The sequence below is a fragment of the Mustela lutreola genome, chromosome 2 (genome assembly GCF_030435805.1).
Source record: "Mustela lutreola isolate mMusLut2 chromosome 2, mMusLut2.pri, whole genome shotgun sequence".
Lineage (NCBI taxonomy): Eukaryota > Metazoa > Chordata > Mammalia > Carnivora > Mustelidae > Mustela > Mustela lutreola.
Window position 1 is genome coordinate 99,570,523 of NC_081291.1, and position 18,181 is coordinate 99,588,703.

General features: G+C 35.8%; 1 protein-coding gene across 5 annotated transcripts in view; it reads right to left on the minus strand.

Moving 5' to 3' along the window:
• The window catches only part of PIK3CB (phosphatidylinositol-4,5-bisphosphate 3-kinase catalytic subunit beta), a 210,775-nt gene that overhangs the window by 56,422 nt on the left and 136,172 nt on the right, over window positions 1-18,181 (minus strand). For all 5 annotated transcript variants that reach the window (XM_059162765.1, XM_059162768.1, XM_059162766.1 and 2 more), the window contains 3 exons: window positions 16,455-16,585; window positions 13,506-13,556; window positions 744-932 (listed from right to left, as the gene is read on the minus strand). In XM_059162765.1, the coding sequence (XP_059018748.1) occupies window positions 744-932; window positions 13,506-13,556; window positions 16,455-16,585 (371 nt within the window). The remainder of the gene's footprint in view (window positions 1-743; window positions 933-13,505; window positions 13,557-16,454; window positions 16,586-18,181) is intronic.

An 18,181-nucleotide genomic window follows, 5' to 3' on the forward strand; every position in this document is an offset into this window, starting at 1 on the left:
TGCTGAGCAGAGTCCGATGCGGGGCTCATCCCAGGACCCTGAGATCATGACCTGAGCCAAAGGCAGCCGCTTAACCCACTGAACCACCGAGGCGCCCCTGCCTTTTTTTTTTTTTTTTTTTAATTTACTTGTTTGACAGACAGAGATCACAAGTAGGCAGCGAGGCAGGCAGAGAGAGAGGGGGAAGCAGGTTCCCTGTGGAGCAGAGATACTTGTGATACTGCCTACTTGTGATTTCTGTCAAATAAATAAATAAAATCTTAAAAAAAAAATACTGCCCACCCAAAATGAATGTTAAAAACTGATCTAAAAGGTTTACGCTCTAAAGTATTAGCTTCTAGAAATAGAAGTAATTTTCAAACAATACATATTCATTTTAGAATAGTCAATGCAAAGATTAAAGTCATTTTAAGATTAAAACTTTGGGGCTCACTGATGAATCTGTTAGAAATAATCCAGAACTTACTATATGCAGGCAGTAATTATAGATGATTACACCAAAAGCAATGTTTTAATTGTTCTTAGTGGAAGATACAGGAAACCTATCTAGAATCTGGGAATTTAAAATCTTGAACTTTCTAGTCTGTCATTTGGAGTATATGTAAGAGTTTAAAATCTGAAAACTTCTCTTATTATAGAAAGTTATCCAACGTATGGAGATATCCCTGTATAAGAAAGGACAATTTACATGAAATTAACCATATATGTCCCCAAAAAGAATTACAAAAATTATGTTCTGTTACCTGAGCAACATCCTCAAGTTTATTCCACTTGATTGACAGCAGTAATTTTGGCAGTGACTGTGGGAAATTCTCTCTGCAATCTTGCCGCAGAGTCCAAATAAGATCCATTTCATTCTCACACAATTGAGACAAGGGATCCCTGTCCAAGATTTCTTTTAGTACAGCAAGAAACTTTTTTCCACCTCGACTCTAAGAAAGTAAAATTTCTCATTTATTACATAATTTAATTCCATGAACATCACTGGCAAACACTTAGCAAAATTATATATAAGGAATTTATAAATAATTTATAAGCTTTAAAATAAGATACTAAAGATCTGATCCCTTAAAAAAATTAATAAAGATGGATGCCCTTTTCATAAGTTGGTAGCATATTAAATTTGTAAGCTAAGGATGAAATAAAGTATTCTCCAAGAGCTCTAAAAAGGGGGTTTCCCCTTCCTGTTTCTTTAAAAATCCATGCAAACGCTAGGTGGCAGAATTGCAATTTGGATTAAAAAGTCCTTTATTATTTAAATTGATTTCTTTCTATCCTTCCATTTTAATTTTCAATTGCTATAAACAAATCAACAAAGACAAAACAGACATACTAGGTTTTTTCTTTTTTTAAGAGTTTATTTATTTATTTTTCAGAGAGAGAAAAAAAGAGCAGAAGCAAGGAGAGTGAGAGCCAGAGGGAGAAGCAGACTCCCACTGAGCAAGGAGCATGATCCTGGAAGGACCCTGGGTTCATGACTGACTCAAAGACGGACTGAGCCACCCAGACATCCCTGAACATACAAAGTTTAAAAAAAAAAAAAAAAAAAAAGCATAAGTGTCTTGTTGGTTCAGAGGCATTAAAACCATTTAGATTTAGATTAAGAACTGAATCCTTGGGACACCTGGGTGGCTCCATGAGTTAAAAGCCTCTGCCTTGGCCTCCGGTAGTGATGCGGGATCAAGCCCCACATCAGGCTCTCTGCTCCTCAGGGAGCCTGTTTACCACCCTCCCACCCCCCACCCCGCCTGCTTGTGAGCTCTGTCTGTCAAATAAATAAATAAATAAATAAATAAAATCTTAAAAAAAAAAAAAAAAAAAGAACTGAATCCTGGCTAAAACTAAACATGAAACAAATATTATCCCATTTTCTTCCCCAATTTGTACAAGAGTATACCAAATTAATGAAGATGGCCCAATCTATTTTTTGGATCTACACTCTGAATTGTAGCAACATTAAAAGAAAGAGATTCATTTCCCCACACTTAAAGTAGAACTATACTATTTAGGCCAAAATACATTAAAAACAAAAACAAAACAGGGACACCTGGGTGGCTCAGTCAGTTGAAGGCTGGACTCCTGGTTTTTAGCTCAGGTCATGACCTCAGGGTCAGAGATTAAGCCTTGTGCTGGGCTCCCTATTCTGTGGGAAGTCTGCTTGAGGTTCTCTTTCCTTCTCCCTCTCCCCCACCCAACTGCTTATGTGTGCATGCTCTCTTTAAAATAAATAAAATCTTTAAAAAAAACAAAAACAAAAACCTCTCCAGAATAACCAGGCAAGATTCTGTAAAATCGTATATTCTATTATTTATAATTTTGTACTTGATGCTTCTAAATGGAATTTCATATAAGCATTAAAATAGTTAATAGTTAAAATGCTAATTTTCTAAAGTAATGAGATTCAAAATAACACATATGTACAAAAGAATGGGGGTTATGATTATCTACATAGATGTCTATGTAGAAAATCTGAAAGAACCAACAAAAATATTATTGGAACCATTGAATAATTAAAGCAAGACTGTAGGACACAATTTAGTAAACAAAAGTAAACTGCTTTTCCATATATCAGCAATAAACAAGTGGTTTTTGAAATTAAAAATCTAATATCACATTAGCACCCCAAAATATGAAAACTTAAACAAAATATGTACAAAATCCATATATAATGAAAATTATAGATCTCTGATGAAAGAAATCAAGTAACTAAATAGATATTCCATGTTCATGAATAGGAAGATTGTATATATGTCCAAAATTAGCTCTTCTAATGTAATCAAGAGATTCAATGCAAACCCCATCAAAATTTTATAGATATTGACAAACTGACTCTAAAGTTATATGGAGTGGCAAAAGACCCAGAAAAGCCAACACAATACTGAAGAAGAAAAAGGTGAAGGACTGATACTACTCAAATTAGTAGAAATAAATGTGAAATACCAAACTATTAAACTCCCAGAAAATAACACAGGAGAAAACCTAGATGACCTGGGCTTTGGCAATGACTTTTTACATGTTAACACCAAATGCATGACCTATCAATAAAAAAACTGATAAACTAACTACTTCATGAAATTTAAAATTAATTGCTCTGTGAAAGACACTGTCAAGAGAATGAAAAGACAAGCTACAGACTGGGGGAAAATATCTGTAAAGACTTATCTGATAAAGGGCTGTTATCCAAAATAAACAAAGAACTTTAAAAACTTAACTATTAGAAAATAAACCATCAAGCTAAAATATGAGTCAAAGACCTGAACAAATACCTCACCAGATAAGATACAGGCACAGCAAAGAAACATATGAAAAGATGCTTAAAATCCTATGTCATCAGGGAAATGCAAATTAAAACAAAAGTGAGGTAAAACTACACACCTATTAGAATGGCCCAAATTCAGAACACGGACAACATGGAATGCTGTCAAGGATGTGGAACAACTCTTATTCACTGGTGGCAGGAATGTAAAATACTACAATAACGCAGAGGAAGACAGTTTCACAGTCTCTTACAAACTAAACATACTCTTACCATACAATCCAGTAATAACGCTCCTTGGTATTTACCAAAAGGAGTTGAAAACTTATGCCCACAAAAAACCTGCACACAGATGTTCAGAGCAGCTTTATTCAAAACTGTCAAAACTTGGAAGCAACCAAGATGTCGTTCAGTGGGGTAAATGGATAAACTGTAATACACAGAATGGAATATTATTTATCATTAAGAGGAAATGAGCTTTCATGCCACAAAGACATGGAGGAACCTTAATTCCTGCTAAGGGAAAGAAGCCAGTTTGAAAAGACTACAAACTGTATGATTCTTTTTTTTTTGGTATGATTCTAAATTATACAAAATTTAGGTCAAATTATGAAGAAAATAAAAACATCAGTGGTTGCCAGGGTAGGGTGTGAGAATGAACAGGCAGAGGACAGAGGATATGCAGGATAGTAAAAATACTCTGTATGATATGATAATGATAAATATGTATCATTATACATTTGTCTAATCCCACAAAGCACACAACACCAAGAATGAAACCCAAGGTAAACTAAGGACTTTAGGTGATTATGATGTGTCAGTGTAGGTTTCTTTTTGGTAACAAATGTACTGCTGTGGTGAGTGATGCTAATAATGGGAAAGGGATGTGCATGTGAAGGGACAGGAATATATGGGAAATCTCTGTACTTTCCTCCCATATTTGTTGTGATCCTAAAACTGCTCTTTAAAAAATATAATCTTGGGGGGTACCTGGGTGGCTCAGTGGGTTAAGCCTCTGCCTTCGGATCAGGTCATGATCTCAGGGTCCTGGGATCGAGTCCCGCATCGGGCTCTCTGCTCGGCAGGGAGCCTGCTTCCTCCTCTCTCTCTCTCTGCCTGCTTCTCTGCCTACTTGTGATTTCTCTCTGTCAAATAAATAAATAAAATCTTTAAAATATATATATATATAATCTTGGGCGCCTGGGTGGCTCAGTGGGTTAAAGCCTCTGCCTTCAGCTCAGGTTATGATCCCAGGGTCCTGGGATCGAGTCCCGCATCGGGTTCTCGGCTTAGCAGGGAGCCTGCTTCCCTTCCTCTCTCTCTCTGCCTACTTGTGGTCTCTGTCAAATAAATAAATAAAATCTTTTTTAAATATAAAAAATTTTTAAAAAAATCTTATTTTAAACATACATACACACACGCACAAAGGCTATGATTACAGTGGTTTTATATTCAGATCCTCAACGTAGAAAGAGTATGCTTTATTTTACAGGCTTGACTGGGTTTCTCTGAAAAGTTACCATCACAAGTCATCGGAATTTGAAAATCAAACTCCTACACTTACACATCTCGAAACCTGTTACTGCAAACAACACAGAGTCTAAACTGTTCATGTCAGAGAAACAGACCACTATTAAGTTAAATATGGCAAAAAGCCAACAAACCTATTATAATTTTGTGAATCAAAATTAGACTCTACAGACCTACTGTAAGTAAATATCCTAAAGACCTAAGAGTAAACGAAGAGGGGAGAATAGAGGGTTAGCTGTATAATTGTACTACGATTGTTTACTAAGCTATGAAAAGCATAACACTGAATAAAGCCAAGGTAAAAATAAACAACTACCAGAAATGTGGCACGAAGCCCAAAGAAAACACAGAATCTTACATTCTTTTGCAAAACCCCAAATAATCAATAATGAAAACTTAAACTGCACAGCGTAAATGGTGAATTTATACATCTGTTCAAATGCTTGAACTAAAGTAATGGCAGAAAGCAATGAAGAGTAACATTCATATTCTCTTTATGTTTAGATTTTTCAAAATCATATACATATTATGATGTAATAACCATTACTAACGAAAATAGAACAAAGCAAATATACTTTGCTATAAGTACATCAAAAAATGACTGTGCTTCTTTCCTCTTTTAAATGGGGGATCTGGTTTTGAGGGAGGGGAATGAAAGACTGGAAAACTCATTGGTCATTTTTTTTGGGGGGGGAAAGATTTTATTTATTTATTTGGCAGAGAGAGAGCGAGAGCGTGCAGGAACACAAGCAGGGGGAGCAGCAGACAGAGGGAGAGGGAAAAGCAGGCTCCCCGCTGAGCAGAGAGCCCAATGTTGGACTCAATTCCAGGACCCTGGGATCATGACCAGAGCCAAAGGCAGACACTTAACCAACTGAGCCACCCAGGTGCCCCTCATTAGTCATACTTAAACTCAGCATGTTACCAGTATGCCTGCTGAGGACAGAATTAACTATGTGTGGCCAGACAAACTGACAAGAGAGTTACATGACTGGGAGACTGATTACAAACAGGGGATTAAGCAAATAAGCAAATATATTGTGGCTAACAGACATCCAGATTTCTCAATGTCAGAAAACAGAATTACAAATATTGAAAGGCAAAGGCTAGAAAAAATCCTGTAGTGGTGGACCTAATAAATTAAAAACATTGATAAGAGCTCATGTTTTTTAATAGATAAAGCAATATATCTTGGTGCTTATATATGCCCAAATATATGCAAATATATATATGTTACCTAGCTGTTTTGTGAAAAGGCCTAGATACAAGTGCATGCCAATAGCAATGAGCATATACAGTGCCCAAATCTTGGATTCTAAATACTTTCCACATATGGAATCAAGACTCTTAACATGTAATATTAAGTGGCATACACACAATACTCCCCTCTGCTCCTCAATTCTTCAGTGTATATTTCCTAAAAACAAGGTCATTCTCATACTTAACCAGAATCTGTTCACAAAAATCAGGAAAATAATAATGACATAGTTCTATTGTCTAATTCACATATTCCATTCAATTTTTCCAGTTTTCTAAACAATGCTTGTTATAGATCTAGGATCCAACCCAGGCTTAACTGTTGCATTTTGCTGTCATTTATCATTAGGTTTCTTCATTCTAAAACAGTTCCTCAGTCTTTCCTTACCTTCACTGACTCTGACATTTTCTAAGAATACAGGTCAATTACTTTGTAGAATGTTACTCAACATGTATTTGCCTAATGTTTTGTCATAATCAGATTCCAGCTATGTATTTTTGGTATGAATACAATGAATTGGTGGAGTGTGCCTCTTACAGGAGGCAAATAATGTTAATTTGTCCTATTGCTATTGATGTTAATTTTTTAAAAGATTTTATTTATTTATTTATTTGACAGAGATCACAAGTAGGCAGAGAGGCAGGCAGAGAAAAAGGGAGGAGGAAGCAGGCTCCCCACTGAGCAGAAAGCCCAATTCAGGCTCAATCCCAGGAACCTGAGATCATGACCTGAGTTGAAGGTAGAGACTTTAACCCACTGAACCATGCAGGTGCCCCTTGATGTTAATTTTTATTACTTCATTAGGATAGTGTCTACTAGGTTTTTCTGGGATAAAGTTAACAAGAAGTATTTTGTGGGCCTGCTTTGAGACTAACCGTCCTGTTTCCCATCAAACTTTCACACACTTGTTTTAATAAACATTTATTACTGTATCTCGCACCTAGGGTGCCTGGGTGGCTCAGTCTAACTGACTTAACAAGCATCTGCCCCAGCTTGGGCATAATCTGGAGGTCCTGAAATCTAGCCCCAAATCGGTCTCCCTGCTCACTGGGGAGTCTGCTTCTGCCTCACCCTCTACCTGCCACTCCCCGTTTCTGCTTTCTCTGTCAATGAATAAATGGAATCTTTTAGAAAACAAATGTGCCAAAATGTTAACAGGTGGGGAAGCTGAAGAAAGGCTATATGGGAATTCTCTGAATACTTCCTGCAAATTTTGACTTAAGTTTTAAAAAATCTTTTAAATTTTTGCTATTTCCTTTCCTAAAATTGAGGGCTATAAAAACTCCAAATCATTCTCCTAAGAAAACTTCCTAGGTAGATTTCTAGGACTTGTGAACACTGGCTTAAGTTATCACATCTGCATACTCCAAAGCCAACCATTAAAATTTTATGCCTGAGTTTCCACAGTAGAAAATAAGATAAAATTATAATATGGACGTTTTAGATTAGAGCAGGGTTTCTAAACCTCAGTGCTATTATTATTTTGTTGTAGAAGGATGGTCCTGTACATTGTAGAAATTTAGCAGACCCCTGAACTTTACCCACCAGATGCCAGGAACACCCTCACAACCAAGAAAACCTCTAAACAATGCCAAATGGCCCACAAAGGGCAAGTTAGTCTCAGGTTGAGTTCCACTAGATACGAAGATAAAAACTGCCAATTCTATAATCATAATTCACAAGGATCACATTTTTCCTATTCTACAGACCCAAGGTCCTTGGCATACAACCAATTTAAAAAATACTAACACCTATTAGGATGGCTACTGTCAAAAAACACAAAAGTGATGACAAGGATATAAAAAACATTGCTTTTGTAGCTGGTGGGAATGTAAAATGGTACAACTATTATAGAAAACAGTATAGCAGTTCCTTAAAAAAATTAAAAAGAAAACTACAATATGATTCAGCAATTCTACTTCTGGTTGTATATATATCCAAAAGAACTGAAAGCAGAGTCTTTTTTTTTTTTTTTTTTAAGATTTTATTTATTAATTTGACAGAGAGAAATCACAAGTAGACAGAGAGGCAGCCAGAGAGAGAGAGAGGGAAGCAGGCTCTCTGCCGAGCAGAGAGCCCGATGCGGGACTCGATCCCAGGACTCTGAGATCATGACCTGAGCCGAAGGCAGCGGCTTAACCCACTGAGCCACCCAGGCGCCCCTGAAAGCAGAGTCTTAAAAAGATATTTGTATATTCATGTTCATAGCAGCATTAGTTCAAATCCAGCATCGGGCTCCTTGCTTAATGGGGAGTCTGCTCCTCCCTCTGCCTCTGCCTGCAGCTCCTCCTGCTTATACATACATGCTTTCTGACAAATAAATAAAACCTTAAAAAAAAAAATGCAAGTTAAAGTAGTGTGACATCAATTTTTTGTCCAATGGATTAAAATACTAAAAGGGTTAAAAAAGTATTAAAAGGGCAGGAGGACATGTAGAATGATACTAAAGCTCTTCCACAGTGTGGCTAGGGTTATAAATTTTAAGGTATTTTAAGGTATGCAATTTGGCAGAATTCTTATTTTAAAAGGGATGCTTTTGATCTAATAATTTCACTTCTAAGAATCCATCTGATAAAATACATGTATGTAGGGGCATGTGGCTGGTTCAGTCAGTGAAACATGCAACTCTTGGTCTTGGGGTCAGGAGTCCCCATGCTGGGTACAGAGCCTACTTAAATAGATAAATACATACATACATACTTTTAAAAACACAAAATACATATTTAAAGAAGTATCTCTAAAATATTCATTACAACACTATTTTAGTAAAAACGGGGGGAAAAAAAAAAACCCCAAAACACAAAAAACCCCCAGGAGTATGTATGTTCAATAACTAATAGCTGCTAATAATGCCACAGAATGTTGAAAAAACTTTAAAAAGTGGGGAGTGCCTGGGTGGCTCTGTCATTTAAGCTTCTGACTCTTGATTTTGGCTCAGGTCATGATCTCAGAGTCCTGGGATCGATCCCTGGGGGTCAGGGGCTTTGTACTCATTTGGGAGACTACTTGAGGATTTCTATTCCACTCCCACCGCCTTTCCCAGGACCTCTCCCTCTGTTCACACTGTTACTCTCTCTCTCTCTAAAATAAATAAATCTTTTTTAAAAAGTAAATAAAAAGAGGGGCGCCTGGGTGGCTAAGTGGGTTAAGCCTCTGCCTTCGGCTCAGGTCATGATCTCAGGGTCCTGGGATCGAGCCCCACATTGGGCTCTCTGCTCAGCGGGGAGCCTGCTTCCCCCTCTTTCTCCGCCTGCCTCTCTGCCTACTTGTGATATCTCTCTCTCTCTCTCTCTGTGTCAAATAAATAAATAAATAAATAGTCTTTTAAAAATAAATAAATAAAAATTACAAAGTAAATAAAGAGAAGTGAACCTCTGAAAGAGACAAAATCCACAAATGCATTAAATTAAAAAGGAAGAAACTATATGATCTCATTTATTTTTTTTAAAAAAGGGTATATTATATATAAAGGTATGTAAATCCATGTATTGCATTAGGATTAGTACCTATAAGCTACACTCCTGACAAGTTATCTCTGAGGATAAAAAGTAGATGGCAGTTATAGGAATAACTTTAATTTTTGGTTTCACCATTTATTAATTGTACTATGCCCTCAATTTTTAAAAAAAAAAAGGCACATCTAATGTGGGCCAGAATATCACAACCTCAGTAAGAAGGAAACCTTCTGATTTAAGTGAGGGAGCAGTTAAAAGCATAAGAGAAATAGTAAAAATTATCAGTTACCCTTCTGATACTTGGGTTCAATATAAAGACTAATAAAGGATAACAGAAAGAGGAATTAGAATGAAGATATCTTTATATAACTATTATTTCTGAAACCTAAAACTGTAATTATCTGTTTTGGTACAGGCTTATTTTATTATACCTCACAGATACTGTGCTATATTTTTTTCACAAATTGAAGGCCTGTGGCAACCCTGCATTAAGCAAGTCCATCAGTGCCATTCTTCCAACAGCATTTGCTCACTGTCTCTATGTCTCATTTTGGTAATTCTCTGAATATTTCAAACTTTCTCATTATTATTATACTTGTCACAGTGATTGGTGGTCAGCAATCTTTGCTGTTACTACTGTTATTTTTTGGGGGTGCCATGAACCATACCACAGAAGATGGCAAACTTAATAAATGTTATACCCATTCTGATTGTTCCACCAACCAGCTGTTCCCATCTCTCTCTCTCTCCTAGGGCTTCCTCATTCTCTAAGATACAACAATATTGATATTAAGCAAATTAATAACCCTACAATAGCTTCTAAGTGTTAGAGTGAATGGAAAAGCTGCACGTCTCACACTTTAAATCAAAAGCTGTAAATGATACAGCTTAGTAAGAAGGCATGTTGAAAGCCAAGACAGGCAAAAGCTAGGCCTTTTGTGCCAAAAAATTAGCCAAGTGGTGAATCAGAGGAAAAGTTCTTGAAGGAAATGAAAAGTGCTACTCCAGTGAACACATTAATGACAGGAAAGCAAAAGAGACTTATTGCTATATGGAGAAAGTGTTTGTGGTATAGATAAAAGATCAAACCATTCCCTTAGGCCAAAGCCTAATGCAAACAAGGCTCTAATTCTCCTGAAGTTCATGAAGGCTGAGAGAAGTGAGGAAGTTGCAGAAGAACAATTTGAAGCTAAAAGAAGTTGTTTAAGAGGTTTAATATCTCCATAACATAAAAATGTAAGGAGAAGCAAGTGTTGACATAGCAGCTGCAAGAGGTTGCCCAGAAAATCTAGCTAAGATCATTAATGAAGATGGCTACACTAACCAACAGCTTTTCAACGTAGATAAAATAGCTTTCTATTAGAAGAGACTGCTATCTATGACTTTCACAGCTAGAGAAAAGAAGTCAATGCCTGGCTTCAAAGCTTCAAAGGACAGATGGACCTCTCTTTCTAGGCGCTAAAACAGCTGGTGACTTTAAGGTGAAGCCAGTGCTCAATGACCACTTCAGAATCCTAGACACTTAAGAATTATGCTAAATCTAGTCTGCCTATGTTCTATATATGGAGCAACAAAGCCTGATGGCAGCACGTATGTTTACAAGATGGTTTAATGAATATTTTATGCTCACTACTGAGACCTACTGAGACCTTCTTTTTAAAACATTAATGCTGACAATGCTCCCGATCACCCAAGAGCTCTCTGATGGAGATGTATAATGAGACTGATGTTTTCATGCCTGCTAACACAATATCCATTCTGTAGCCCATGGACGGAGAAGTAATTCTGACTTTCAAATCTCATTATTTAGGACATTTATTTCATAAAATCAAAGGTACATACAGAGTGATGCCTCTGATGGGTCTGGGCAAACTAAACTGAAAACCTTCTGGAAAGGATTCACTACTCTAGATGCCATTAAGAACATTTGGGATTCAAAGGAAGAGGTCAAAATATCAATATTTACAAGGAGTTTGGAAGAAGTTGATTCCAACCCTCACAGATGACTTCGAGTGGTTCAAGAACTCAGTGGAGGAAGTAAATGCAGATACGGTAAAAAGAGCAAGAGAACTAGAATTAGAAGTGAAGCCTGAAGATGTGACTGAATTGCTGCAGTTTCACGAAAAAAGCTTGAACGGATGAGGACTTGCTTCTTATGGATGAGTGAAGAAAGTGGTTTCTTAAGATGGAACATACTGCTGGTGAAGATGCTGTAAAGACTACTGAAATGACAACAAAAGATTTAGAATATTACATAAACTTACTTGAGCAGCTGCAGGGTTGGAGAAGACTGATCTAATTTTAAAAGATTGTATGCTACAAAGAAATCATTCATAAAAGGAAGAAGAGTCAATTAATGCAGCAAACTGCATTGTGGGCTTAATTTAAGAACTGCCACAGCTATCCCAATAACCTTCAACAACCCTGACCCTGATCAATCAGTCGCCATCAACATCAAGAACTTCTATCAGCAAAAAGATTACAACTTGCTGAAAGATCAGCTAATGATCAGCACTTTTTAAAATAAAAGGTATTTTTAAATTAAGGCATATACATTGTTTTTTAGGCATAATGCTACTGGCACATGTGACAGACTACAGTATTGTGTAAACCTAACTTTTATATGCACAGGGAAACCAAAACATTCACAACTAATGTTATCATGATTTTCCCTTTATTGCAGTGGTCTGGAACAGAACCCACAGTATCTTCAATATAACTGATGGACAAACTGGTAAGTGTATACTTGTAATAAACTACTTTTATTACACTAAAGAGAAGTGCTCGAAGTATTTATAGTAGATGACTTGCACTGCAGGACTATGGATATTTTTGAGAATTCCAAGGGCAAAGGAGAAGACACCCTGGGCCAGACATTTCTTCAACTAGCCAACATAACATAGTGCTTTGATTCTGTGTAAATGATAAAAATATACATTATCTCCATTTTGCCACCTGGCCTATTATTGCCATTTTATGTAAATAAAATGTATGTTCTATACTGAAAACACATAAAAATTATAAACAGATGAACATGAAAAAAGAGTATCAGATTAGACTCGGCAACGTCTTAAACTATTTTAACAGTCAAAAAATTAAGCTAAAAAGTATAAGTGATAGAAATATTACAAATATTGTAAACTAAACAAAATAATCTATTTTGTCGTCTCTGGTAAAAATGATAGGCATAGTGTGTATGCAGAGATGCCGTTTGTCCCACAGTATTCTTTCTGCTCTTCCTTTATTAACTAGGATCTCTTATTCTTAGTCAAGCACATGCCTGGCCAACTAAGGACTGTATTTCCAGCCTCACCTGTGGTTAAAATATGGCCATGTGACTAATTCCTGGCTAATAAGATGTGAGTAGCAATGAGGCATATTAATGATTTCCTCAAAAAGAATAGGTGTGGCCTCTATTCTTGCTTTTCCTGTTCCTGCTGGCTGGACCATAACAATATGAGAAGCTGAAGCACTAGTATTAAACCATGAGACAGAAACTACATATTAACAAGACAGAGCACCAAGATGGAAGAAAACTGGTTCCCTAGCACTGTAAATCCTGACCTGATTATATCTGCTGTTACATGTGAAAAAGAAAGAAAATTACAGCCTCTTCATTCAATTGAATAATATTTAAAAGAACAGTACTGTTACTCGATGAGGAGGTGCCAGAGCGTCTCTTAAAGACTAGCTACTGAGGGCACCTGTCTGGCTCAGTCAATAGAACATCCAACTCTTGGTCTCAAGGTTTGTGAGAGCCTACTTTAAAAAATAAATTAACTAAATTAAAAAAAAAAAAAAAGACAAACTGCTAAGCCTGTGCTTATATCAGAAAAGGGTTTACCATTGAACACAGAATATCTACAAACAGCTGCCATTCAAAAGAACATTAGTATGTACATATTCACATACAGTCTGTAAGTCATCAGCATATATCAGATAAAGGTAACTAAAAATGAACACAATGTTATAATAAGAAAGGGCCATTTAAAATCTTAATACTTACTGATACATTAGCACTGTCACTGCTTGCAATCTCAGCCGCCTTCTCAATTATCTGTTAAAAAAAGTTTTTAATTAAATTCTGGTGCTTGTATTTGTAAAATTTTTTTTAAATTTTTTTTTTAAGATTTTATTTATTTATTTGACAGAGAGAAATCACAAGTAGACGGAGAGGCAGGCAGAGAGAGAGGAAGGGAAGCAGGCTCCCTGCTGAGCAGAGAGCCCGATGCGGGACTCGATCCCAGGACCCTGAGATCATGACCTGAGCCGAAGGCAGTGGCTTAACCCACTGAGCCACCCAGGCGCCCTGTATTTGTAAAATTTTAATTATAAATTATTATAATTGTACTTAGACTACAAGAAACAACATAGGGTCTGGCATTTCTATACTTTATAATGTAAACATGAATTTTAAGTGAAAATGGTATTATGTGGGGATTCCCAATCTTCAAACTCCTGACAACTAAGAGTCAATGGTACTGTGACTCCCAGGGTACACTACTAGCATTGTCTGTAGATAAAATAAGCAATGGTTTGAATATGTATGTGAAAGAATTCTTTGGTATGTGAAAGAATTTTAAATACAGGTAAATATTTTCTGATTAAGAAAATGCAAAGATATGTAAGAATTACTAAATAAGTAAGTTTTTCTCATTTGTCATTTTTTTCCTAAATTAACATAAAAAAGTAGACTATCAGGGGATAATCTAAAAATATCTTTTGAATTTTTTTACTTAAAAGGGGGCTCTGATTCTTAAAAAGATGGGAAAATCAGTGGGTAAAGAATCTGAAGAGGGGTGCCTGGGTGGCTCAGTGGGCTAAAGCCTCTGCCTTCGGCTCAGGTCATGATCCCAGGGTCCTGGGATGGAGCCCCACATCAGGCTCTCTGCTCTTCAGGGAGCCTGCTTCCTCCTCTCTCTCTCTGCCTGCCTCTCTGCCTACTTGTGATCTCTGTCTGTCAAGTAAATAAATAAAATCTTAAAAAAAAAAAAAAAAAGAATCTGAAGATTTATATCCAGTTACTGACTTACATAATACTAAATGAATAATTTAACTATATCCACAAATGTAAAGTGCAGTGATAACTGTTATTTTATTTCATACAGTTTTTATAATGACAAAATGAAGTTAGTTATTAAAATTATCAATAACCATAAAATTGTCTTGAAAAGCAAAATGTACACAAATGATCACAACAAAAATCATTAAATTAAATAAAAAGAATACAGGGAACTTTCAATTTTTCTATCTGTATTATTTGATTTTTTAAATGGTGCACTTATAAATTATACAATTTTTATAAAATCCCAGTAAGTATATTTATATATATTTAAAGACAAATCCTCTATCACAAGTTGATCTTCAAAGACGGACTCTCTAAGAGATTACAAAGGCAAAAGGAAAGTTTAGTGACTTAAGCAGTGTTGAAATAAAATATTTTAAAGAAGCTGGACTTCTCTTGAAATATAACATGAAAACTACATGTAACTGCATAGGATAGTCATAAAAATGGTTCAAAAAGCACCTCATTTGATCCAAAAGAAACTATAACTGATTGCTGAACACATACTATTAAGCGAACACAAAAACAGTCATAGCATGGAGTATAAAATGTATCACAAGTAACTATGCCTTCTGGTTAAATTGCTATTCTTAGCACTCTTTTTTTTTTTTTTAAGATTTTATTTATTTATCAGAGAGCGAGGGCGAGAGAGCAAGCACAGGCAGACAGAATTGCAGGCAGAGGCAGAGGGAGAAGCAGGCTCCCCGCCGAGCAAGGAGCCTGATGCGGGACTTGATCCCAGGACGCTGGGATCATGACCTGAGTCGAAAGCAGCTGCTTAACCAATTGAGCCACCCAGGCTATTCTAAGGAATAAAGTCATGGCAGGAATGCAATGGATGAGTCAGAAATGCACCTTTTCCAACTCAGTGTACACTAAGGTAGATGGTTCTTGACATATGTGGGATTTCAACTGTATAACCACAAAATTTAATTTGGTTGTATATTACTGATTAGAAAATCATTTCAGAAGAATTGGAAATGAAAAGTTACCTTGTGTGGAAAAAATTCAATGAAAATGAGAGTAAAGAAGAAACATTAGGTAACATTAATTTATGTATTACTTTAAAAATTTACTCTATACAGGTCTGGCAATGCTGAATTTTAAAATACAATTTAGTTTAAAGATGGATTAATGTAAATATTATTTAGTATAATACTGATTTTTAAAGGAAGCTTTTTCTCACATAGATGGAGGGAATAAACTTGTTACTATCTGAGAATCTGCTCCAAGATTTTCTCATAAAAACTGCATCAATCATACCTGCAACAAAGATGCCAAACCTGAAGATAAAACATATGACTGCTTAGCATATGTTCAGAATGTAAATTAGCATAGCCCCATTTTCAACTCCAGCAGATATCCTCCTGGTACCTAAGATAAGCAGTTTGTATACTAAGGAAACAGGTTTAGAAATGGAAGTCCTTGCTATAGATTCTACACAAGTAACAATACCTTAGGAAGTCTTACTAATAGTAATAGTCAACATAAATCTTCTGTTTTTTGAATACCAATTCTGACACAGCAGTTACCATGTCTTTAATTCCTAAACTAAGATGCCGGGCAAGCTTCAGTGTACGTATCACATACTCAGACTTATATAAATGCATTGAAAAGAACCTGAGAGAACAATTATGATTTTCTCATTTTATAAATGAGAAACCTGACCTTCAAAGATATTATGTCTCACCTGGTCAGTGATAAAGCCAAGATTAAATACAAATTTAGTTGGCTCCATGATCACTGGTCTTTCCACTGAACCAAGCTGCGAATGTATGTGACATTTTGAAAGAGAAACAAACATGGAAAGCTTAAACTATAACATGCAGAGCCAAGAACTAATGATTCAGTGATTTTCATGCATACTGATTCTTTAAATAATTAGCTTACCTTATCGAAGGGAGGATAATAATAAGGTTGTTTTTTATTTTCTGGGAATTTGATATGCAAAGCTGTTGCATTTTCAGTATATGGATTTGTTTGAACAGTTCCCATTGGATTCAACATTTCTTCAAGTTCATCTAAAATATACAAATAATTTTGATTCTTAAAAAATGTTTTTAAAAACTAAACTAAAATAAATCCTTAGTAAAAAATTATTTTACAACTATGCCACCTAAGGAATTTGGTAGACAATCATATCAGTAAGCTTCTAACTTTCTGTTTATATTTGACACAAGAATTGAATGTGAGTTTACATACAGCTCTAAAATGAGAAAGTTTATAAAAATACCCACCTCACCTCTTTCTTCAAATTTGACTAGTATTCTCAATCTTGGAAAAAAAAAAAACTTAATGGAAACTGTTCTCCATCAATATAAAGTGACTCACAGAATTTTTATTACTTCACCACATATATGGACTCCTTATTTTTCCATAGTCATCACAGTACCCAAACTGATATTCTGAGAATCATCAATGACAATCATCAATGTTGTTTATGCTTCTCAATTAGCCCATAAGCTGCTGATAACAGTTAAAGGGCTCTCTGATAGTTTCTGCAACACTCCATTCAAATGGTACTCCTTTAACTGAATAAACTGCTTATTTCTTTAAGGCACTCCCTCTGCTCCCCCATGGTACATTCACAGAATTGTGCATGGGATTCTTAGATTTCAGTGTTCTCATAAAACTTTCATTTCACAGATAAGTAGTAAACTGTCGAAGAGACAATAAACTCAAGAGAATGGAATTAGCAGTACAACCTAAAGTCTCTCCTCTCCAAACTATTATCTCTTTCTTATACAGACTTTTAGCACAGCTGTTCTCTCCTAAAGAAATAAAAATCCACTGTGTCCAGTCCTAATGTCTAGATATTATGCATACTCAAATTATTTACCAATGCTAGAAAATATTCTTTTTATTTATTAATTTCAGAGAGAGAAAGAGAGCAGGAGCAGGGGTGGGGTGGTGGGGGGGAGGCAGACTCCCTAGTGAGCAGGGAGGCTGTTGGGGTGGGGGGGTGGGGGAAAGGTGGGAATCCCAAAACCTGGTGTTAGTGACCTGAGCTAAAATGAAGGCAGATGCCAACCACCTTAGCTACCCAGGAGTTCCACTAAAAAATCTTTGAGTATTTCCACGTTTCAGCTCGTTGATCAATTCTTCGCTTGAGTTGTTTAATACTCTCAAATTTCAGATTCCATTGTCACCCAGAAGGGAGAAATTCTCATTTATATACCTCTAAAGCAGATTTCTCAGCAAATTAAAATCCTACACTTATACTATCTAGTAGCATTATACTCCTTTGTTTTACCACATACAATCTAGCTAAGTAAAATGTAGCATTTTAGTATTCTTACTAACAAACATAGAGAGGTAACCTTGCTTGAAAGTGATTACCAAAAAAGCACTCGAATATATTTTATAAATAGAATGTACAATTTGGTACAACCTCAACTGGAGAGCAATTTGTGATTATCAAAATAACAAACCTATTTATTCTTTTTTTATTTTAAAATTCCAAGTTTTTTTAAGTTTTTATTTTAATTTCAGTTAGCTAACATAGAGTTATATCAGTGTCACGTGTACAATAACAAATGTATTTATTCTTTAACTTAACAGACCCACCTCTAGGAATTTATCTCAGACATATACCTGCACATAAGCAAGATTATTCA